The sequence below is a fragment of the Marmota flaviventris genome, chromosome 2 (genome assembly GCF_047511675.1).
Source record: "Marmota flaviventris isolate mMarFla1 chromosome 2, mMarFla1.hap1, whole genome shotgun sequence".
In the NCBI taxonomy this organism is placed as follows: Eukaryota; Metazoa; Chordata; class Mammalia; order Rodentia; family Sciuridae; genus Marmota; species Marmota flaviventris.
The window spans coordinates 199,415,753-199,441,521 of NC_092499.1; the positions used below are offsets into that span (position 1 = coordinate 199,415,753).

Below are 25,769 nucleotides of genomic sequence, written 5' to 3' on the forward strand. Positions count from 1 at the left end.
ACTCACAATCACATGTACAAACAAGAATAATAGAGTACAACCCACTGGTACCATAAGAATTAAGTGAGCAAGTGGATAGGCATGTTTTCTTTCCTCTTCTTCTTTTTTTTAAACATGGTCTTAAGTAGATTTGTTATCCATAGTTAATATTAACAATACACAAAGTGGGGAATGAAGAAAAATGCAATTAAACTTTAAAAAAATTTGACTGAACTTTTGAGTAATTTTGTGTTGGTTCAACCTGTTTTTGCGAGTATTTTCACACTGATTCCCTTTAAAAATTACTATTTTTAATTGTCAAGCAATAATTGCATATATTTATGGGGTACAATGTGATGTTTTGATATATGTCTACATTGTGGAAAGATTAAATCAAGATAATTTAACAATCCATCACTTCACAAACCTGACTTTTATTCATGGGTGAAAACATTTAAATCTACATTTTAATAATCTCAAAATGTGCAATGCATTACTATTTATTAAAGTCATGATCCTGTGCAAAAAAAAAAATCACTGAGACTTTGCTCCTATTGTCTTCCTGAAATCTTGTGCTCTTCCATCAACATCTCCTCTTTCCCGCCCATCACCATCCCCCACCTCTGGTGACCACCATTTATCCTCTACTTCTGTGAGTTTGGCTTATCATTTTTCCTATCTTTATTGGTGCATTATACTTGTACATATGGTGGGATTGTTATTACATATTTGCACAATCACACAACGTAACGACAGAATTGGTCAGTATCGTTCCCCACTCTCTCCCCTTTCCCGACGCTCCTCCCACCCCGGTCCCTTTCCTCTAGTCTACAGACCTCCCTTCACTGTTCTTAGGATCCTCTCAACCCCCTGCACCTTTCTCTTCCTTTTGTTCCCTCCCCAAGATACCTCCCACATACAGGAGCGGGGGGGGGGGGGGGGGGTGGGGGGAGAGAAAAAGAGAGAGTGCAATTTGACTTTCAAATAAACTGTTTTTCTGTGGAGAGTATGAACATACTAACTTCTGCAAATCACGGAAAATACCAGAGAATAAATGGAGCAAGACTCATTAGAGTCTTGTGGGTATTTTCTGTCAGGAACTTTGGAAACATTTTATGCTCTGGTACCTGTGTGCGAATCCTGTCTTCAATATTCCCCAGCCTCGTAACACTGGGGAAATCCCACCACCTCTACAGACCCAGTCATGACCTCTGTCACACCCATCCGACAGCATGGGACCACGGTGTCTTGAACTTCAGCTGTGAGGATGCAATAGGCGATATGTGCCAGCACCATCATGGCACACAGTAGGTGCTCCATGTAGTCTATTTTTCTTCCCCCCACATCACAGCACCAGGTCCAGAACCTTCAGGCATCTCTTCACCCCCCTGGGTGTGATTCACAGCCCCCTGAAGGGAGATCCTGGATGGGCAAGAGATTTGAACACTCAGCCGAGCTGCTCACCGACTCCGTGTGGATTGGTGGAGGAAGCAGAACTGGAACTCAGAGCCCAGAACAGCCACTTCAAACACTGGCCACGCGTGGCTTTCCTCTCTTAGAGACCGCCAAAGGTGGGCAGGTGTAGGCAGGTGTAGGACGCGGGCTTGGCCTTTCCTCGTCCCCGTGTGGCTGCGAGTCAATGACAACCTCATTTTTCAATTTAAATTCCTTCAGCCCGCAGCAGTCCTGCCTCCGCACAGCTCCTGACCCCTCGGCCTCCCTCCAGCTGCCTCCTCCTCTGCTTCCTGTCCCCTCTCTCCATCCCAAGAACTTGTTTTCGGGGTGTGGTAGTTTTACTCAAAGACACCAGGTCCGCACCCTTTGGGGTCACTCCTACAGGCCTCCGGTCCAAGGAGTATCTCTAGGTGATGCTTCTGTTCCTGTCATTTGCCACTCCCGCCCCCTGTGGAGGCCAGACCCCTTTCAAAATGCAAATAGCTGTCAGGAAGGGGGACTATGGGAGCAGACCCCCACACCCAACCCTGCAGTTAGCAGAAACGTATGGACACGTCATGGAGTTTAAAATGTGCCTAATACACACAGGTGTGTATGTTCCTAAGTGAGAGATAGGGTAGTGGAGGGCGTGGGAGGAAAGGGCCAGTGTGTGTACACATGAATATCTTAGAACTCAGACAGGAAGAGAAGCCACATGCGGACTTTAGGATCTGTAACAACCCCCAAGGACTGGGTGTTAAAGGCTTGGTCCCCAGGCCTTGGTGCTATTGGGAAGTGGTGGAACCTTCAAGAGATGGGGACTTGTCTTTAGGTCATGGACAGCATGCATGCCTTTGAAGAAGGTGGTGGGACACCTCTCTGTCTCCGTCTCCCTTTCTCTCTCTCTCTCTCTGGCTATGAGGTCAGTCGTTTTGCTCTACCACAAGCTCCTGCCCTATGTGTTGCCTTACCCAAAGCAGCAACAGAGTCAACCAATCATCTACTGAAAACTCCAAAACTTTCAGGCAAAGATAAACCTTTTCTCTTTATAAGCTGACTACCTCAAGTGTTTGTTACAGTGACAGAGAGCTGACTAATACAAGGTGGGACCTATCAGCCAAGGGCTCAGGGCAAGTTTATAGGAAGTAGTCATTGACCTTGAACTCTATGGAGGAAATAGGCTTTTTAAGACTATCAGGATCTGGACCAGACATAGCAAAAGATAATGATTGCTCTGCACAGAACATAATTTTCCTGCCATATGAACCAATGTCTTGGAAATGCATAATTCAATTATTTTAGATTAAGCACTATATTTGTTCTGTTGCTATAACAAAATACCAGAGGCTAGAGAACTCTATAAAGTAAAGGTATTGGGGGATGGGGAATGTAAATCAGTGTAAACTGCTTTCCTAGCATGTGTGAGGCCCTGAAACTGGAAAAAGGAAACAATGTTTTGTTTTGGAGGCTGAAATTCCAAGATTGGGCAGTTTCATCTGTTGAACCTCTGATGAGGGCCTCCTGGGCTGCTCTGATGAGGGCTTCCTTGGCAGAGGAGTGAAAAGGGAAACAGCTGTGTGCAGAACGAGCCCCAGTGTGGGGCAGCTTCCTTTTATAACAACCTACTGGTGAGAACTAACTCATCCACAAGACAGGCACTAACCCTTCCCAAAGACGGTGTCCCCAAGGACCCGCCCATCTCTTAAAGTTTCTACCACCTCTTCACATTACCACGCTGGGGACGAAGCCTCTGGCACGTGGCCCCCGGTTTATCCCAGGCCTTTGGTCCCAGGTCTCTGCGCTCCGTGCTTGTCTTTGTACTGGCTCGTCCTCCTCCTGGCGGTCCTTCCTGTGGGAACAAGTGTGACACACGGGCTGCTCTTGCCTCTGTGTAAACATTCCTGGAGACGGGTTTAGAGAAGGAAGTCTGCTCCTCGAGGGCCCCTGACTCTGGTCCACTGGACCTTTTCTAAAGATCCCCAAACAGCACGGACGTGTCTGGTGTGATGCCCGCCCTGGTGTTTGGTGACTGCATCTCTCCACCCTCTACCAACAAGCCTGTGCCAACCGCTGGATTTGATCGTTTCATTTCCTTCATCTGTTAGCTGGTCATCAGGCTCTTCCAAAATCCTTCCCTTCCGTCTCCTTTTATCTACAGAAGATCTGGAAAGCATTTGGTGGGAGAGAGGGCTGTGGATTTATTGGCAAAGGAGAATCAGTCCTGAGCAGGATGGATGTTAAAGACAGACTCTGCCCTCGACCCCTATCTGTGGGCGAACTCAGACGCATCAATAGACTTTGGAGCCGAGTCACTTAGGTATCCCGTGGGTAGCCAGAGCTATCACCCGTACACAGTGTTCTTTCCAGCTTACAGGAGACACTGACTATATCAAAGAAAATACTTCTGGATGGGTGAGTATTTAAAAAAATGTCTGTAATACAGCCAACAGTAATTTTGGGGAGAACCAAATATCTGATACCTAAATCACTATTGATTTCTAGACCTTTACACTTTGTTTTCCTGCTCTTTGGCCTCTGTTTCAGCTTTCAGTCACCCCGTCCCAGTAACAAGAGGCAAGACACAGAGCTGTCAGCCAGTCCGTAGTCACCTCCAGAGGTAGGTGGGGTTCAGGTCTTGAGGCTTGCGCTGTTGTTTGTGGGGTGCTTGGGTGTGTTCCCGTCCAGGTGGGGGCAATGCTGTTCTTAGGAGCCACATTTCTACAATCCCTAGGTCACCTTCTTGTTTTGTTCAAATAAGGAAACAGAGAGAGAGGTAATGTGACCTGTCTGAGGTCCCGAAAAGCAAAAGGGGCACAGACAAAACCAGCATTCCTGACTCTAAATCCAGAACTTTCTCGTAACAGTATCTGGGAAACCCAGGATCCCATATTTTGGGGGTCAGCAGTAGCTCTTGTGTCATTCTGACACCTGTAGATCTTTTAATTATCTTGCACTTTATCTCAGATGACCAAAGAATTCACCTAGAACTCTGTATGTGAGAAGCGCCCAGCCTGGACAGGATCTGAGATGTGTCCCGGCCGTGATGGCGTCTCTCCTCTGAGATAATTCAGGGTTCTTAAAGTGTGCAAGAAAGGGATTGGGGATCTCCAGGATCCTGAACACCTCTTGGGGGCCATGATGTTAGAACAAGAATGTGACCTTCTAAGTGAACAGATCTTAAAGCTCTGGAAAACCTGAGTCTAGGATGATATTTTTGAATACAAAGAAACAGCCTCATAGAACCAATGGCTTTGGGTTTACTGGGTTTCTGTCTCTAGGTTCCAGTCTTCCTCCTTTTTTATGCAAAAGGCAGGTGCCAGGAACCCGGAGGCCCACTGCAATCCATGCCCACCCTCAGCCAGGTGGCCCATACCGCGCATCCCCACCTGGAAGTGGGTCACAGAGTCTAAGCACTGCATGCCCACCTCACACGGTGCTTGCTGGTGTCTTCGCGGGATCAGAATACTCAGGGCCTTGGGTTCAAAGGCTGGGCAAACTGCCCTGGTTAGTTAACTTCCCTGTGCAAAGAATGCGAGTGATTTGCAGGATTTCTGGAAATCTACCATGCTTCAAAGATGGTTCTCTGATAGCCTGAAGTTCTCTTAATTGGCCTTCACCAATTAAGCTGTATTTTTTGTCATAAATGTCACCCGGTGGTAAATGAAGTCTCAACTTCTCAACTTGGCAATGTTCTATCATCCTGCCCACTGAGGCAAGCCAGCAGGGACTTGGTTTGAATGGAGAAGGTCCAATAGCAGATACAAGTGTTGAGGAGTGGAAACCCCCAAACACCTGATTGTTCACAATTTCTCCTTTTCTTTCTCTCCTTAATCTCTTGCCTCTCCTCCAATCTTCTAAAACCAGTTTTCCTAAAAGTCAGTGTATCTAGTGATCCATGTACCTAAAACATGTATTTTTCCAACTTCCAAATTTCACAAATGCCAAGAGGAGAAAGAGTCTTCACAGTTCCTTTCAAGTGATCTCTGCAGTTACACCTGCTTTTCAGCAGAGTAGTCTTGGTGGGTATCTAGAGCAGCACTGTTCAGTAGGACTTTTTTGATAATAGAAATGCTCTGTCTGAGTTACCCTGAAGTAATGGCCCCTGGCTACCTGTGGCTACTGAGTACCTAAGATGGCCAACCATTGGATTTTTAATTTGATTTAATAAATTTGAATGATGGCTCACATGATGATGTGGCCAAGGGCTGTCCTATTGGACAGTATAGACGAGTCTCCTCCGTTTGGGTTGAAAACTTCTGAACAAGCATGAAGACTTTCAGAGAGATGGACAATCACCACCTGTTGTCACAATATCAGAATTTTACCCTTTGCTGTGTCTCTTTGATATTCCTCCCTTTTTGGTCTCAGGAAGATAGAGCAGCAGACAGAGGGTGAAGGGGGCAGAGGTGGGCGGGAGGGAGTCTCCCTCCCTGACGCTCCTCCATCAGTCCTGGGAGTTAGGTGGCTGGCCCAGGTTCCAGAGCTGAGAGGTGGGGGTTAGGATTCCAGCTCAAGCCTCTCTTACTCTGGTGCCCACATTCTTTCTTCTGTAAAATACTAAGCAGCAAACAAATGACCTTGGTGTTGCCTAGGGTAGGACAGGTGCAGGGAGGGAGCAGCCCATGTCCAGGGGGTAGAAATGCAACTCAACTCTTGGTGAGAAAATTGTGGCAGCGATTTTGTGGCAGCAGAGCCCAGGAACGCTTCTCCATTAACTCATGCTATAAAAAACAATATCATATGTGCCAAACTTCAGCGGTAAGGAGGTTTATCTGGATATTCTTCTGTCAAGAAGAAAGGAGAGGGGGGGCTGGGGAATGTGGCTCAAGTGGTAGAGCGCTCGCCTGGCATGCGTGAGGCACTGGGTTCGATCCTCAGCACCACATAAAAATAAAATAAAAATATTGTATCCATCTAAAACTAAAAAATAAATATAAAAAAGAAGGAAGGAGATATTCAGGCCTTCAGAACATGAGGAGTGATAATAATTGGACTGTTGGCATGACTTGTATGATGTCATCAAGTCTTTGTTTTTGTTTTTTTCAAAATGGCTAGTTATTTCCTTTGTTTCTTCAGGAAAACTTAGAAAAGACAAATTTTATGTGACTCTTCAACCACAGGCTAGCTTCTCAATTTATTAATTCAATTGTGCTGGCCCAGGCCCATGCAATTAACAACCCCATAAGCTGTTGAGAGCCGTGGCCTCTCTCCTCCCTCAGAAGTCACAGGACATGGTCAAGATCCCTCCTATGCTATTACTTTAGTGCTTCAGGTTTCTGCTCCTCCTGCCCAAGCTGACTGTCTCCCAGGACCGAGAGGAGTGGGGAGAGTCTCCCAGGACGGAGAGGAGTGGGGAGAGTCGTGGCACGTCAGATAGCATCATAAGCTGGCTTTGTGCTCACCTCCCGGCTCTTCTGGAGGAGACTTCGCGGGTTCCTTGGAGACATAAAATGTCACCTGGCCAGTTATAACTTGGACACCTCCCAAACTGAAGCCCTCCTCTCTGCTACCAAAGCCACGTTAGCCAGATGCCCACACTTTCAGAGTCTCTTGACCCTAACACAAATATATTGGGTGCCCATCCACTTCTGGGGACATGCAGTAAACTCTCAGGATGGCCTTCACATTCACTTCAAGGTCCCCTTTACAGGCTGGGGACATAGCTCAGGTTGGTAGAGTGCTTGCCTCGCATGAACAAGGCCCTGGGTTTAATCCCCAGGACCATTAAAAAAAAAAAAAAAAAAGCAGAAGAAGATCCTCTTTCCAATCCCTTCAACTCGGCATCATCTCTGTGGGTGTTTCATGAGCCCTAACCTGTTGTTGCCAACAACTTTTCTCAAGTTCTGCTGAATGAACAGTTTCTTTGACTTTGGAATCAATCTACGACCTTTTAAAAAAAATCTGGAAAATGAACTTAAGAGTAAAAACAGGATTTTCCTAGTATAGTTAGATTGAAAGTGCACAGGGCTAAGAATACTGGTTAATATTTAATGAGCACTTGTCATGCATTATGTTAGTTTGCCAGGGCTGCCTTAGGAAAGTATCATAGTGAGGCAGCTTAAACAAAATAGATCTATTTTGTAACAATTCTGGAAGCTAGAAGTCCAAGACCAAGGTGTCAGCCGGACTGACTCCTGGTGGAGGCTGTGGTAGAGGCTCTTCCACACCTCTGGTCTGATCCAGGACCTCTTGTCTTAATGCCTTCACTGAAGTGTCCACTGTACACCCCCCCCCCATTACATATATTTTCAGATTAAATACCAGGACACATAATGTGTCCGATTTCATAAAAAATGACTGTGACATTAAAGTATACTCATGTACTGGTCGTCTCTAGGTGGTGAACTACGGATTTATTTTACAAATTATATAATCTGAAGATTGGTCATTTTAAATCATAAAACAATGCAATTTTTTTTTAAAAAGAAAAGCAATGCCTAGCTTGGAGGTTGAACTGTGGTCGGTACTAGAGGAAGAAGAGTAGGAAAAAGAATAACTTAATATGATAATAAGCACTTTCCCTCTCTCTCCTACCCTCTTCTCCTCGGCCCCCTTTCTACCTCCACCCTTCTTCCGCCAGAAGTCAACCCAACACACGCAGAGCCAACCATGAGGCTGGGGATTCTCCTGCTGATCCTGTTCGCCTGTGGGGTTGCAGTGCTTCCGCCCATTCTGGGAAGCTTCAGGAACAAAGAGGGTAGCGGTGGTGGTGTGGGAGGGGGGCGGTGCTCTGTCCAGTTCTGGGGATCTCTCATAGCTGGTTCAGGACCCACATTTCCAGGATCAGCCTTTAAAGAACCAGAGCCCTCTTTAACCGAGACATCCAAGCAAGATGGCATCCCTCCAAGCTCCCTCCCCATCCCTGGAAGCAAATTGAGTGTATGGAAAGGGAGCACAGCTTTTGCCTACAATCCTGAACTAGCAGGGAATAATATTTCCCAATGTGAGGGTATCCAGCTGGAATAAAGGAAATATCGACACAGAGCTTCCCTTTGAGGCCATATTTTCAGATCTCTGTGCCCCAAGGGGATGAGCCTTTGATGAGGGCCAAAAGGATGATGTTTAACACATGCATATTTAATTTGAAGGGAAGAACATCTTAGAACACACAAAAAAATGAAAAAGACAAATAAGGAGTCTTTAATGGATCGTGGGGTCATATGATTAAAAAGTGAGGCTAACTGAGCAGAAATGTGGTGATCAGTGAGAGCATAGAATCTAGGAAGAGGGCGAGTTCATTGGTGGTATCAACAGGGGACAAATAGGAAGGGAGACAATTAGGTTCCTATTCTCCCTTAGCTCAGGTTTCCCGTTCTGCTAATCAGATATGGAAATTGGAGCTAGAGAATATTGTTAGCCTTAAAACTAAGGTTATATGAGAATGAATTTAGTGGTGTGGTCTCATACACAGTGAGGGTATCCCAGGTGTTGTTTTTAGTACCCAGAATCCTGCAGGCCTGTGGTAACGTGGAAGGAGGGAGCATATGTCATGTAAGTGAGATTCAGTTTCACTCACAATACATGTCACCAGAAGTGGTCAGTAGGCATCTCTGGGGAAGAGATGCTGGTTAGAATTTGAGGAAGGAATTTTCTTGGAGGTCAGAGAACTACTTCGCTTGCGACCTGAAGCCCTAGTTCCGGAAAGGTTTCTTCAGCTTGAAAAGGTTTCTTCAGGTTGTAAGTGGAGGGACCCCGCCAACTTCTACCATCTCCATTTCAGTTGAAGAAAAAGAAACTGAACAGTGCTGGGTGCAGCCTCCATCAAAGTACTGTGAGAAAAGGTGCACGAAGTCCCTGAGCTGTTTAATTCCAAACCATACATGCTGCTGGACTTACTGTGGAAACATCTGCCTGGACAATGAGTAAGTTGGTTGGTTGGGAGGTTAGGCCCTGGGTGTGCTTGATGTCTGCTCTGCACTCACCAGTCAGAAGCTGGTCACCTCATTAGAAGACTACAGTCACCCGAATTCCAGTCTCTAAATCCAGGCCACCACTCTGCAAAATAACCAAGACAGCAACTTTTTCCTCCAGTTTCATTTTGTATTTCAAAACATCATTCTATATATCCTTCCTTTGTCCAAGGACCCAATTACTGGACTCTTTCTCTCAACCAGACCCAAGGAGACCTGATCTCCAGCTGTTTGGAAAGTCAGCAAACCTCTTGGAAAAAAAAAAAAATTGGTTGGAATTTGGTGACTCCTGATGTAACAGAAAGAGTTTCTGTTCTCCTCTGGAACAGAGGATGCTAGTAAGTTTGGAAACAGATTTCCCCAAGGGCTTCTGACTTCTAATCACCTAGCATTTCTCTTCCAGAGAGCCCATGAAAACCATGCTAAACCCCTAGGTTCTGCGTGACCCAACTCAGGCGTGGGCGCGGGATGGCTGTGTGGTCTGGGAAGAGTGCTGCCTGGCTCCCTGGTGGGACACTTGCTTGCTCCAGCTGAGGATCTTGCTGGAATCTCCTCGATCTCTACATCCTGAAAAGGTTCAAGGTTTTTCCCAAATAAACTAATATATCAATCATAAGCCTGAGAGCTTGTATTCCTTCCCTACAATTTAATTTCCCTTGTTACAAGCCCCCAAGACTTGTTCCCATTACCTTGGGAACATAGGTACCCAGTTCTGCCTTCCTCATCAGACCTATGTGTTAGCCAGCCTGGGTAATGGCTGTAGCAAAACTACAAAGTGAGTCCAGTTTTACTCACAATAGATGTCACCCAAAGTGGTCAGTAGGCAGTCATCTGCACCATAAGGGACCTAAGTTCTTCCACCTGTAGCTTGTCATCTCCCAGGGCCTCCTCTGCTGGTTCCTCTACATCTAGCCAGAAGATGAGAGAAAAGAGTTAGCATAGCGGCCCATACAGAAGATGTTCACAGACTGGTCTAGAAGCAGAGTTCATAGTTGTTATTCATCCTCCATTGGCCCTCCTGTAACCACATGGTACCACCTATTTGCAAAGGAGGCTGGGAAATGTAGTCTAGCAGTGTTTTCAAGAAAAGAAAATGGAATTTGCTGAACACATGGTAGTGTGTGATCTGAGAACTCATGCAGAGCTAGAGTCCTCAGCAAAGACCCAAGGCCCTGGCCTCCATCTCACTCTGTCCAACAGAATAAGCACTTTTCCTTGTAAGAAATAGGACTGTTCTGTCATTATAGAAAGCATCCTGCCTTCCAGGTGGGTACCAGGAGCTTCTAGAATAGATTCATCTCTCTGCCATCCTAGTCTCCTCTTTCGCCTATCAGGTCAGTTCTGTCTGCCTGGCAGTTTTACCTGGTGATAGTATTCATATCTTGAGATTTCAGGGAATGCAGGGCTGCTCATATAATTTTCCTGAATTATGTACAGAAAATCATTTTAGAGATGTGACTTCCTCTTGATGAGGAATTTCTGGCATACCTACTATGTATCCACTCTCATGCCTCCCCTCATCTCCCCGGCCCCCGAGACAGAGGACAAGATAGTCTCAGGTAGATGAGTCTGAATGTTGTATTGATCAACTTCATAGCCCAACCAAAGGTTTGGGGATATGACACATCAAAGAAAAAGTCCAGGCAAGGGCTAGGGTCCAAGAGAACACTAGTTAGTACCTTATTGCTCAGAGGAACTAAAAGGGTTGATGGAAAGTTCAGGAATGAGGGATTCAGGTAAACACTCTTCAGAAATTAGGCTTTGCCTTAACCTTGGGGGATAGGAGGACTTGCAGTTCTTTAGAATGAAGATGGTTATTCCTTCCTAACCGCCCCCCCCAAAAAAATGTCAAGAAAAACATAGAGCTATCCCCAAAGAAGCAGTAAGAAAGGAAAGTGTTGTCTTCTTGGGTGCCCTACTTCAATATCACATCCCTTTCCTACCTTCACATGCCAAGCCTGGGTCATGAGGGGTGGAAAGGAGAGAAGATGTGACTTAGCCAATATCAGCAAAAGAGCAATTGGCATATTGTGAATGGACAATTGGATAAAGAAAATATGGTATATATACATTCAATGGAGTAATACCCAGCCATCAAGAATGAAATCCTGTCACTTGCAGGAAAATAGGTAGAACAAGAGGGCATCACATGAAGTGAAATAAGCCAAACACCAAAAGACAAGCATCATATGTTTTCTCTCATGCATGGAAAGTTAAAAAAAAAAATGACATGAAATTAGAAGAGAAACCACAAGGGATTGGTAAGGGGGTCAGGAAGCAGGGAACAAGGAGTGGAGGGTAAAAGCAGGGAGAATAGATATAATTGACACATGATATTTGCAAGTATGGAAATATCACAGTGAGTCCAATTAATTCATACAACTAATATGTGCTAATAATTATAATGAAAAGAGCACTGGCCGAGAAGTGGAAGGAATCCCAGGGATCAGTAAAATGTGGACACACGGACAGCACTGCCCCTTTGTCAGCCCCGCAGACACAGACACAAAGGCTCTGGACGGTACGGACTGAGCCCAGTGAGCTTTCTGCCGTGTCGTCCTGAAGGGCCAGCCGGGATTCCAGAGAAAGAAATGCTGAATTCCAGGGTGATCTGCCCAGTGCACTCACCAGGGAACTTGTTTATTGAATGCTGCAGCCTGTCTTCAAAATGGATTTCGAGGAAAGGGGTGTTCTGCCTACAGTGCCTGCAGCGAGGAGGCCAGGGCATGGCGTTCTTAAGAAGGCTTAAGGAACTGGGCGCAGGGCCAGGGCCAGCGGCTTTCAATGTTTGGGGCAATGATAGAGTTACTTATATCAGCGCTGGGGACAATCTAAAGCTGATTGGGTCACAGAGCGGTCAAGGCTCTGGTGTGATTTTTTTTTTCCTCATGGACATGAAGAAAGTGAGACTGTGGAGGTCACCACATCCCATCAAACGCTACAACACGGATGAACCTTGAGGACATCACACTAAGTGCAGTAGCCAATCACAAAAAACAAATGCTGCATGATTCTACTTGTGAGGCTTTTAAAAATTTTTGTTTTTTAGTTGGAGATGGACACGATACCTTTATTTTGTTTATTTATTTTTATGTGGTGCTGAGGATCAAACCCAGGGCCTCACACGTGCTAGATGCGTGCTCTGCCACTGAGCCCCAGCCCCAGCCCCCTTACGAGGCTTTTAAAGTGTTCAAACTCAGAAACATCATGAAGTAGAATGTGGATACCAAGGGCTGTAGGAAAGATAAATGGAGAGTTGGTCAGTGGGTATCGCGTTTCAGTCACGCAAGATGTAATGCTTCTGGAGACCCATTCTGTTGTTATGGTGCATGCAGTTATGAATATATGGTAGAATACATTTTATTCTACCACATGTTGCAGGTGAATTTATTTTATGTGTTTTTTTCATGTTAAAAAATTAGTCTCAATGGCTCAGGAGGCTGAGGCAGGAGGATCGGGAATTCAAAGCCAGCCTCAGCAACGGCAAGGCACTAAGCAACTCAGTGAGACCCTGTGTCTAAATAAAATACAAAATAGGGTTGGGAGGTGGCTCAGTGGTCCAGTGCCCCTGAGTTCAATCCCTGTTATCCACCCCCCCACACACAATTAGTCATTCTTTAAAAAATTAGTTAAAGTAAGAAAATTCAAACCGTAGCAAAACTAGAAGTCAATGAAATAGATTGCTCCTTAAAACATTGAAGGGAGTCTTATAATAAAGGCCTTAATGATTTAAAAAGATGATATCGTGGTATAGGATATTGAAAATATTAATCAAGTTGTTATTTTATGCTTCTGTGATTCCTTCTTTTCCACCAAGCCCTGCCACCATTGGAACGAGGACATGAAGCTGAAGGTTGTTTCTTTTGGGAACAGAGATCACAAAATGAACAAATATGGACAGAACCATTTGCGCTCATGTATCTGAGGTCCAAAATCACTTTGAAAGTTATTCCTGATATTTGAGAGAGGAGAATTGTTCTTCTGTGCTTGCAACTACCAAGATTTGGCTTCGACTGTCAGAAGTATGGAGTTTACGTGGAATCTTTAGGTTAGGAATAAAGCCAAATAACCTAAGAACAGTCTTTGCCCATTGCAAAAGTCATAGACATCTAACAGCTGGCGGAAGAACTCTAGAGGAGTGGACAGGAGAGGGGCAGGAACATCCAGGTGGGCTTGGGAAGCGCAAGGCAGAAGCAGGGCCTCTGGTTAAACAAGGTATTGAAACATGAATGTGGGTTTTTTGTGTTTTTTTTTCTATTGCTATTGCTATTAACAGATCACTACAAATTTAGTAGCTTAAGCAACAAATCATTACCTTACAGTTCTGTGGGTCAGGAGTCTGGCTCGGGTCTCATCGGAAATGAGGGCTCAGCAGGGCTTCGTTCCTTGATGCCTTTCCTCCCCGTAGAGGATTCACTTCTTGGCCATTTAGATTGTCGGCTGAATCCAGTTCCTCAAAGTGGAGGACCAAGAGCCCCTTTCCTTGCTGGCTGTTGGCGGAGGGCTGTTCTCAGCCTCTAGAAGCTACCCACGTTGCTTGGTCTCCCTTCCTGTTTAGAGGCAGGGACAGCAAGTTGAGTCTTTCCCACACTTCACATCTCTCCTTCTGGCTCATCTCTCTGACCCACTGGAGCAGAGAAAAGCTCTCTGCTCTTAGGAGTCACGATTTCACTGGGTTGACTGTAGTAGCCAGTCAGAGCCCCCGGGCAAGCCGTGCATGTCCACTGTCCTGCGTCTCTCATACCCTGGAAGCAATCAGACTTCTTGAAGAAGCAATGAGGAAGCTGGGGCACCATTAGAAAGGGGTTAATGAAACAGAGCTGTGCTTTCCTGCTACTGAACATAAAAGGAAGAACCAAGAACAAGGAGGGAATCAAGCTGCCTCCAGTGAAAATTGCTCAAAGCGAGGAGCCCTAGAGCAGAGGGCAGATTGAGGGTGAGTCCAGTTTTTCTCCAGGCCTCTTCACCGGGAGGCCACAGGTCTTCCCTGCAAGCCAGGGTAGAAGAAAGGTTTCAACACGGGGCCACAAGAAGCCTTTAGTTAGCTTAACAGTAGGTGGTAACATATTGTCATTCTGTGTGTTTGATCATCAGCCTCTTCCCTCGCCCCATACTGCCCAAGAGATGAAGTGACTCCTTAAGTTTCTAGAGATCGTAGGATCAGGGGCCACTTAAGTTAAATAAATTACTATTCCTACTGAGGTCCAGAATATTAAGCCAAATTTTTGGTTGTCCTGTTTGGGATGTGGAAAACTTATTAGCTATTAGGTAAGCTCAAAGAAAGCAACTTTGAATTTCTTTTTTTCTGGTAATAAATTAGTCATTAAGAATATAAAATTAGAGATACCCATGTTAATCCTTATTAAAGTTTGGAAATGGGCCAGAATGTGTGAACATTACTTGAAAGAAATTGAGTGAAATAAAATCACTTTTATGCACGCAAAAATTATATGTCAAGTATGCTCGAAATATGAAATATGTTTATATCATGTAGGAGCTGATTATTGCAAAGAACAGAAAATGTTGGGGGAATTCAGATACAGAAAAAATTGTTCCAATTAAAATTATGGGTTTTTTAAATTGTCAATAGATCATTATATTATTTATTTATATGTGGTACTGAGGATCAAACCCAGGGCCTCACACATGCTAAGCAAACACTCTACCACTGAGCCACATCCCCAGTTCATATGTGGTGAATTTTTAAGTCTCTGATGATTTAAAATTTTAATTTACTTCTTGATGCTCTTAACTAGCTTTTTAAAATACTGAAAGATATTTATATAATAAATATGTATAATTTTAAGTATTTGGGGAAGGGATTTAACTCTAAAGCTATCATACAAGACAGCAATACTGATATCCATGGAAATAAAAAGGATATCAAGAATATGAACTAAATCTCTTAAGCTGTTGTCTCATTTCATTATGTTCTTTGATTTTTTAATTTTATGTCTTTTTAATTTTCCTTTGTGTTATTTTGTATAGGATATTAACTGTCATATGATTTTGTATTATCTAGTATTCCCTATGGTGACTGTCTTCAGTCTTAAAATAAATGAAACCACACTTATTTAAAAATTAAAAAGGAGCTATAGATTATAAACTAGATATCAAGATAGTCTCATTGAAAGTAAAGAAATATAAATTCTAACAATTAATTTTAATTATTATGCAAGATAATTAATGGATTAAGAATAGTCTTCAACAACTGGGTAGCCACAAGTAAAAGAGTGAATTTGGACTTATACCATATACAAAAGTTAACTCAAAATGCATTAAGGAAATTCTTAATGCAAAACAGTAACCTAAAACTATGAGAACTAAAATTATAAAACTCCTAGAAAAGAATCAGTGTATGAATTTTTATGGCCTTGGATTAGGTAGGGGTTTTTAGACGTGGCTACTCAAAGTTCAAGGAGCTGGAGAAGAAAACTTTAATTCCTCAAAATCAAAAATCTTTATGTGTTAAAGGATCTTATCAAGAAGATGAAAAGGCAACCATATTTTCAAATACAGATCTGATGAGGGCTTAGTATCCAGAATGCATAAAGAACTCTTGCAATTCAACCACAAAAGAAGCAATCCAGTTTCAAACCAGACGAAGGAGCTGGAGGCGTGGCTTGGTGGTGGAGGGCCTGCAGAGCATGTGTGAAGCCTTGGATTTCACCATTAATTCTTCAAGAAACAAAACCCCCAAATCAGAAATTTTTAAAACACCACCATAGGCAAAGTATTTGCATAGACATTTTGTCAATGAAGATGTATGAATGAACAATAAACACATGAAAGGGGGCTCAATGTCATTGCTTATTAAGAAAAGGCAAATTAAATACATATCAATACCACCCTTGGAATGGAATGATTTTAAAAAAACACTGTGAACAATAACAAATGTTGGTGGATGTGGAGAAATTGGAACCGTGCGCCTTGCGGGCAGGATCAGACAACGCGCAGCCACTAAGGTAAACACATGGGAAAAAAAACCTCAGAAAAATTAAGCATCGAGTTACCACGTGGCTGAGCAATGCCACTCGTGGACACAGACCAAGAAGAATTAAAAGACATCTTCCATATAAAAACTTACATTCATAGTAGCCCCCAAGTGGAAACGAACCCAACAAAAGGATTTAAAATGTGGTCTACCCACAAAATTGAACAGTAAGTCATCAAAAGGAATGCGGTGCGGATGGGTGTACCCAGAAGGAACCTGGGAAACGTGCTAAGGAAAAGATGCCAATGCAAAAGCCCCCTGTCTTCCGAAGTCTAGAAGAAGCCAGTTCCTACAGACAGAAAGCAGGTCAGTAATCATCAGGGGCTGGGTGGGGGAGAGGGAGGGCAGCGACTGCTAATGAGTACAGAGTCCTTTAAGGGTGATGAAGATGTCCTGGACTAGACAGCAGTGTGACTGCACAACCTCGTGGATATATCTGAAGCCACTAAACGGCACACTTTGAAATGGCGAATTTCCTGGTATGCAAATTGTAACAACTAAAAAGAAAAGAGAAATAACTAGAGGAGGACTTGGTTCTCTCTCCCGACTCAACTTGGCAGGCGAGACTGACGCAGCCGCTCGGACTCCTGTGCCTCTAAAGATGGGAGGGAACAGAAAGGGACCCGAACAGTCCAGTCAGTGTGAGTTCAGCCATAACACTGGGACCAAATAAAAAATGGAAACTCAAGAGAAGAAAGCCCAGGATGTGCCTGGAAGATCAATTCTTGCCACCTGAAGACCCAGAAGGCACAAGAAGCCACTGAGCTGTGTTGGAGTCATGGGGAAGTTTGGCAGGCCCCACAGCTCTGGGGCAGCCAAGGCAGGGGAGTGGTGAAGACCTGCACTCCCGGGAGGCCTGACAGTGACAGCAACTGCCCAGAGCCCACCACATGCCCCAGGGAGGGCCGCAGGAGAAACCAGCGGAGCCTGGGGAGAGCAGAGCACCCTGAGAGAACGGCACACCTCTGGCCCCGCAGTTATGCGCAACAGGGTAACAGCATGTTCTGATGGGTTATCAGAAATTCTTTTATAGACCTCCAGCTCCCCAGCTGCCCCATAGCACTGTGGGGTTCAGGCTTTCTCATAGAATAAACTTCCTGTACCACCCGCCACAATTGTTCCATGATGCAGGTGTAGACCCTCTTCCTGTATATAAAATTAGACAGTCTAGGAGTTGGCGCCAGTCTCCAAATGTGGAATACTGCCAGGCACCGTGGTGCATGCCTGTAATCCCAGTGACTTGGGAGGCTGAGGCAGGAGGATTGAGAATTCAAACCCAGCCTCAGCAACTTAAGTAGCCCTGAAGCAACTCAGTGAGATCTTGTCTTTAATAATAAATATAAAAATGGCTGGGGATGTAGCTCAGTGGTTAATACCCCTGGGTTCAATCTCTGGTGCCAAAAAATAAAAAAAAAAAAAAGTGGAATGATTATGTAGGATCATCAGCTTGGCTTGGCTAATACCTAAGAAATAATTTTTAAAACACAGAAAAGTAAACTAAAAGGGAATCAAAAGGGTATATTAGAAAAAATTAGATATACACAAAAAAGACAGTAATGGAATCGAGAAACAAAGTAGATGTAAGACAATTAGAAAGCAAATAGCAAAGGGCAGAAGCCCTTCTTTTTTTAATCTATAAAATATCTTTAATGCCTACAATTTCTTATATACATAAATTGAAAAACATTCACCTGTATATGCAAAAGAATTTTCTCTTGTAGGTCAACAGCACCAGAAAACAAGCTAAGCTAGGTAAAGGTGTTTTATTTTTTAAACTCGATTTGACAATTATGTAAGAGACATGATGGATTTAACAACTCTAAAGAAGTCTATATCACACTCAATCCTAAACACCTGAATATTTATTTCATTAATCCACTAACAGAATAAATAGTTTCATATATTCAGCACACTGAAAATAAAACAACCAGACTCTAAAAACCCTTCTTTATTAATATTTACTTTAAATTTAGTTGAATTTAAATTGCTCTTTAGAGAGTGACTTCAGCAAGAAGTTTCGATAAGGAGCCCTGGATTTTCTCTCTCCCACCTGATACCAGTTCAAAACCAATACATGGCCCAATTCCATTTCTGAGAGATGCAGGGACCAGTTGGAAGGCTCCCGTATCCCAGGCAAGCGTGAAGCCACACATCAGGGCTGGAAGGCATATTTGTGGCACTCTCTTGCCATCATTTCTTCCAGGGCTCAGTGTGGCACAAACTGGGAAACTGCCAACCACCCCCAACTTCTCCCTGAAGAGAGAAGAGAAGACTGAAAAGCACTGCCAGCACTCAGACTTCTCCCGAGGGGGTGCTCAGGGACTGGTTGTGTCCCTTGTGTCGGAGCCCTGCCAGGACCTCACATACCCTAGTTTCTGGGGCTGCCCTGTCGTGCACCTGCAGAGAACTTGTGATGCAGCAGACAGACGCCAGAGGGAGCAGGAGATCAGGAACTCCTCTAAAAAGAGAATTGCAGATCCCTCTAGGTGTCTCTAAACTCAACTCCAGAGAAGACACATCCATGGGCAAGGTTTGAGAAGTGCCCCCCACCCCGAACCTCAAACTTTTAATTTTCAAATTATAAAAAATTAAAAATGAAGAAAAAATCCTGAAGGAAACCATAGGAAAAAAAATCTTATTCTAAAAGATGAGAAATACACCTGAGCACTCAGGAACCATGAAAACAAGAAGAGAATGAAGTGTTGAGAGAGAAAAAAATATTCTCTAAGACCCTGCACCCTGACAGACTGTCCCTCCAAAGTGAAGAAATAAAGATGCTGTCAAGCAAAGAAATGAGGGAATTTGTGGCCAGTAGTGCAGCCTTTAATAAATGTCAAAGGAATTCTTAAGAGAGAAGGAAAATGATATAGATCAGCAAACTAGCTCTCCATACAAAGCAAGAGCTTCAAAGAATGCATGAGAATAGAAGGTAAAACAAGAAAATTTTTTTCTTTTTTCTCCGAAAACAATTTGTTGGTTCTCTTTAATTATACACGACAGCAGAATCCATTTTGATAAAATTATACAAGCAAGGAATATACCTTATTCTTATTTGGACTCCATTCTTGTGAGTGTACACATGGTGGATGTACTTAGGCATTTTCATATATGTACATAGGAAAATTATCCTACTGTCTTTTCTATACCTATCCCCCGCCCTTCCCTTCATTCTCCTTTGGCTAATCTACTTCGCTTCTCCCCCTCCCCATCTTTGTTGTGGTTCAGCTTCTACGTATCAGAGAACATTTGACCTTTGGTTTGGGGGGATTGGCTTATTCCACTTAGCATGGTAGTCTCAAGATCCATCCATTTACTGGCAAATGTCATAAAGCTATTCTTCTTTATGGCTATTTTATATGTTACAATATATGTCACAATTTCCTTGTCCATTCATCTGTCAGAGGGCACCTAGGTTGACTCCATAGCTCAGCTGTTGTGAACTGTGCTGCTGTAAACGTTGATGTGGCTGCAGCACTGGAGGCTGCTCATTTTAAATCCTTTGATATATGCTGAGGAGTGGGATAACTGGGTCAAATGGTGGTTCCAATTTGAGGAATCTCCATACTGCTTTCCAGAGTGGTTGTGTCAATTTGCAGTCTCACCAATAGTGTATGAGCATACCCTTTTCCCCACATCCTCACCAACATTTATTGTTACTTGTATTCTTGATAGATGCCATTGTGACTGGAGTGAGATGAAAACTCTAGAAAAGGTAAAACTATGGGGAAAGTGAAAATATCAGTGATTTCCAGGGATGAGGTAAAGAGAGATGAATATGTTGGACATGGCACAATCAGAGCATCAGTGATGTCCAAACTTCAGGCCTTGTGCTCAAACCAAGATGGGAGCAGATGGACCACATCTGAGATAAGGGACACCCAATGATGCTATGCATCAGCAGAAGAGGAAAGAAGCTGGTCACTGGCTTAGGTCTTGCTGCTGAGCTCTATGCCAAGCAAAGGCAAGACTGTCTCAGTGGAGAGAAAATGGGAACTATTGGAAGGACTTTGAAGAGTTCCCAGTAACCAAGGACAACGCTCCTTCTGAACGCTCCACCATTAGAACCTCATTCATGAGGCTAAGCATTGCTAGCTGGTGAATTGTCCCTATCATTTCAGCCTGAGCACACTCTCTCCCTAGAACGTTTCCTTGTTCCTTCTGGTGGTCAAAACCAGCAAATCAACACTGCCTTCTCCCTGAGTGTGGATGTTGTGCGTCCACATATTGAACGTGTATATTCAGCAAGTGTATCTACGATGTATCTGTCTGTATGTTGGAAGCCAAGACTTTACACTATTATCTCTATTCTGATTTCTCCCTTTGCATATTTGTAGCAAATCTCAGACAAATTAACTTCTATTATCCTTAATATTTGATTATTTGATAAATCCTTCTCCCAGTGACCATACCCAATGTCTTATATTAGGACGCCCACGCTGCGTGGAAGCCCTGCTCCCTCAAGTGAGTCCTGATCTCCAGGCCAGGATATCTTCTTCAGGTTTGGGCTCTGGCTCCCCCACATGCCAGGCTCCTCCTAGGTGGGACTTCCCGCTTCCCCCTACAGGGGTTCAAACCTCCTACTCCAGGTCACGTCCCATTTGTGGGTGGACTCCTCAAATACCGCCCCCTCAGGTGGACGCCCTTCTCAGCTGGTGTTTCAGTCAGCTTCTTTGTTGCTGCGATCAAAAAAAACTGACAAGAACGATGTAGAGGAAGAAAAGTTTATTTGGGGCTCACAGTTCTAAAAGTTCTCAGTTCAGAGATGGTTGATTCCATAGCTCTGGGCCCAAGGTGAGCAGAGCCTTGGCAGAATCCTGGCAGGAGGGCACGACGGAGGAGAGCAGTTCAGCACCTGGCAGTCAGGAAACAGAGGGCTGCCTTCCTCTGTCGTGCTTTCCTACTTAGACAAAATCTAAACTCCAAAAGCATGCCCCCAGCAACCCGTCTCTTCCAGCCCGCCCTACCTGGCCAACAATCCAGTCAATCCATGTCAGTGGATTAATGCACCAGTTAGGTTAGAGCTCTCATGATCCGATCATTTCACTTCTACGTTTTCTTGCATTGTCGTACACATGAGGTTTTGGGGGAACACCTCACATCTAAACCATAACACCCATCTTGGGCTCCAACTTTTTATGCCAGGGCACACCTCTGTGTGCATGGCCTCCTTACTGTGGGCTCTGACAACTTGTTCTCCCAGGCAGACACAACACTGCTCAGTTTCCAACAGTGCACCAGTGCTACTTCCTGCCCCCTGTTCCCATCAGCACCCACATGTGCTCTGTGGTATATGCCTACCTTGCTCTGCCCACTTAATGGGCTTAGGTATCAATTTTTCAGGAAGAGAAATAAGAGAAGAGTTAAAGCTCATGTATATTTTAGAAATGAGGAGACACAGCTTCCCAGAGTTAAATAAATTACCCAAAGTTAAAAACTTAGCAAGTGGTAGATCAAGCTCAGACCAGGCTGACATGCTTTTGCTTAAATGCTCCAAGAGATGCCCAAATGCCATAAAACAGGATTATACTGATGAACATGTGAAATAAAAAATAATAATATTATAGAACTTCACTTTCTGCCTATGAAAGATAGATTGCCGCAGACCAAGCCTCTTGCCAAGATTAACTAGGAAAACTGTATACAAAATTTATAATGCATTTAATGGAATCAGAGTTATTATACCAAGGCAGCTAATACTGGGAGAGCCAAAACGTGTTCAAGAACAGCAGTTCACTTAGTTAAGTCCAATGAGCTATACCACTTTCCCCTGAGGCATTTGCCAATTTATACATAAAAAAAGAGTGAGGGGCTGATAAGTCTAGCAAATTTTCAACATAAAGTAGTAGCTAAGCAGAACTTCTGGTGAGTTCACAGGATTAGATAGAAAAAGGATCCTAAAAAAGCCTGGACTTAGTGAGGTCAGACTCTCAGAGGAAAGAGAAGCATGAGCCTAATGTTCTGCACCAGTTTTCTCCTGAAGGTGTCTACTGATTCCTAAGTGACAGAAGCCAGACAGCATGTACTGAAAGACTGAAAAACTAAGTCGAGCTAGAAACATTCTAATGGTGTGAGGGAGAGAAAGTTTGAAGGGAAGTCCTGGAAATAACCTGGACTTTCAACTACAACCACGGCATGGCTGTAACCTAGGAGTAAGGTAAACTCAAAATAAACCAGGATTTTAAAAGACTGACTCTTAATTTCAAATTAAATTCAATCTCTACTTGGATTAAATTAACCTTATTCCAGTCTAATATTTGCAACTGGTTAATAATAAATTATATAACTAATAAAAATTATCCAGAGCATTTTTATTTTTATACACAATATCTACCATTTCAACAAAATTAGTAAGGCATACAAAAAATAGACAATAGAAGGAAACTCATAAGTAATTAGACATAGTTCTTAAATTTAAATGACTCAAATTAATATGTTCAAGAAAATGGTTGATTTTACTAGTGAATTAAATTCCATAAAAAAGAAAAATTAGTTGAACATGGTGGTACATGCCTGTAACCCTAGCTACTTGAGTGGCTGAGGCAAATGGTGATTTCAAGGCTAGTCTGGGCAGCATAGTGAGATCCTTTCACCAATTAAATAAATAAATAACAAAAAACTTTTAGAATTGAAAAATATAATAACCGAAATAAAATAACCAGAAGATGGGTGTTTAGAGAAGATTAGACTCAGCTGAAGAAAGGTTGGCTGAATTGGAAGGTAAATGATCATAAAATATCCAGACTGAAGCAGGGAGGGAAAAAGGATTGAGAAACAGAGAAAAAACTGAAGATGACATAGAGTGAAAATTGGAGGCTATTCCACCTATGTTAGGAGAAGCTGGGTCTCCTGCCAGCTTCTCTTTCTTGGAGAAGAAAGAGAAAACAGAGCAAAGGAAAGGAAAATGACGGAGAATTTACAAACTGATGAAAGATATCAAGTCGCAGATCCAAGAAGCCCTTGGCACATCACAGTAAAACCATGTCTAAGTTACAAATGTCTGTTTTTATTTTGCTTTTAAACAAAGAGAATATCTTAAAATCTGACGGGGCGGGGGGAAGATCTGCTATCTTTAAAGAGCAACAGTAAGACTGATTTTTGGCTTCTCGATGGAAATAATGAAAGGTAGCAAACAATGGAATCATATCTTTAATGTTCTGAGAGAAAATAGATGCTCACCTAGAATTCCACACCCAAGGGAAAATGTCTTTCAAAAATGATAGTGAAATTAAGGCCCTTTCAGATAAAGACTGAGGAACTTTATCACCAATATTCTCACATGAAAAAGAAATATCAGATATTTTTTTATTCAAGCAAATGGAAGATTATCTTGGACATAAATAAGATAATGCAAGAAGAAATGAAGAAAAATAGAAAGGGAAAATATATAGGCAAAGCTAATTAATGGTCCCCATCTCAGGGTGATTTTGCCCAATATGGAACATTCGGCGATGTCTGCGGTCATTTGTATTTGTCACAGCCTGGAGGCTGGTGCTACTGGCATCTAGTTGGTAGAGACCAGGAATGCTGTTAAGCAATCTATAATGCACAGGAAAGTCCTCCACAACAAACAGTTACTTGGCTCAAAATGTCAACAGTGTCAAAGTTGAGAAACCCTGATCCAAATTACTATTGCTTATATAGAACAATAATATTGTCTATGAGGTTTAAATTTATGCAGAATTACAGTATGATACAAAACTATCACGAAACATGTGACTTGGTACATGGAGTTAAAGTGCTTGAAGATTTGGTGTAGCCTTGGTAGTGATAAGAGTCTAGTTTATTTTATACAGTAGTAAACCAAAGATGCACTTTGTAATGTAAAAGTCTGTATCATTAATAAGCTAACGGGAAGATTAATAAAATTATAGGGAAAATTGTTGATTAATCCAAAGTGCAATTGTAAAGAAAGAGAAAAAAATAGAACAGATGGAACAACAGAAATTGCATCGTAATTGGTAGATAGAAACTCAAATATGCCATTAATGGCATTAAATATAAACAGCCTTAATATTCCAAATAAAAGACTGTCAGAGCAGATAAACAAACAAAATCCACTAATATGCAGCTTAAGCCATCTGTTTTAAAGTTTGAAAGATTTGCCTTAAATATAAAATCTGGAAGTTGAAGAATGTAGGTAGATATACTATGCAAATGCTAACCAAAAGCTTCATATTGGTCTGTTGATATGAAATAAATCAGCCTCTAAAGTAAAAAGCATTGTTTAGAGACAAAATGGGACATTTCATAGCAATGAAATTGTCAATCTACCATATGTACTCAGTGATTTTTACATGATATATCAAGTAATGTAGCATCAAATGCATTAGGCAAAAATTGGCAGAAAAAAGTAGAAATTAACAAATTGAAAATCAGAATGTGATATCTGAACATACCACTTTAAGTAATGATAGGAACAAGCACAAACCCACAAAAAAGCATTTTTTAATGGAAGACCTGAACAACATGGAATCAAAACCCCTTGTCTTAGTTGATATACTATAAAACACTTCACACAATAAAATTCATATTCTTTTCAAATGCATATAAAATATTTATCAAAAAGTACCATATGTTTGATAGAGAAATTTAAAGTTTTAACTGCAAAAAAAGTATTGTAATTTTAAATATTAGAAAAGAAAGAAGTCTGGGCCGGGCATGGTGGTACACACTCATAACCCCACATACTGGGGAGACTAAGGCAGGAGAATCACAAGTTCAAGGCCAGCATGGGGAATTTAATGAGGCCCTAAGCAACTTAGAAAGACCATGTCTCAAAATAAAAAGGCTGGAGATGTAACTTAATGGTAAAGCGACCCTGGGTTCAATCTCCAGTACAAAAAAGAAAAGAAAGAAAAATAAGGAAAGAGAAAACAAATTATACTCAAAGAAAGAAGGAAGAAAATTAAAAAGAAAACGAGTGAAATATAAACACCCATTTTAAAAGTATTCACCTTTAAAAAAAATTTTTTTCAGTGCTGTAGATTGAACCGAGGACTATGCATGCTAAGCGAGAATTCTACCGCTGAACTACATCCCCAGCCCCTAAAATAAACTTAAATCTATAATTTAGGTTATAAACATCAAAGGTAATAACATAAGATGCTAGAAAATAACACGAAGCCTATCTTCATAACTTTGGGGAGGGAAATACTTTTTAAATGTGAAAAAAAATTATAAATTGAACTACATATAAATGAGAATCTCTGTTTATCAAAAGAAGGCACACTTAAGATATTAAAAAAGCAAACTCTAGAGTGGGAGAAGGTATCGATAAAGCACACACCTTCTCCCACCTTCTCAGAGCACGTGAAGAATGTTTACCATACAAATAAAGACAGAAAATTGAAAAGTAGGCAAAAAAAGACTTGAAGAGGCAATTATAAGAGTATCTGAAAGTTTAATGGATGATAATAAAAAGATGCCCAAATTCATTAATCATGAGAAAATGC

The 25,769-nt window shown here is 42.5% G+C and overlaps 1 protein-coding gene across 1 annotated transcript; it reads left to right on the forward strand.

Moving 5' to 3' along the window:
* The first annotated feature begins 8,022 nt into the window (after window positions 1-8,022).
* Wfdc9 (WAP four-disulfide core domain 9) lies at window positions 8,023-9,757 on the forward strand. Its single transcript, XM_071607384.1, has 3 exons — window positions 8,023-8,116; window positions 9,134-9,275; window positions 9,727-9,757. Exons 1-3 carry the CDS (start codon window positions 8,023-8,025, stop codon window positions 9,755-9,757), a joined length of 267 nt encoding a protein of 88 aa, XP_071463485.1.
* The last annotated feature ends 16,012 nt before the right edge of the window (window positions 9,758-25,769 follow it).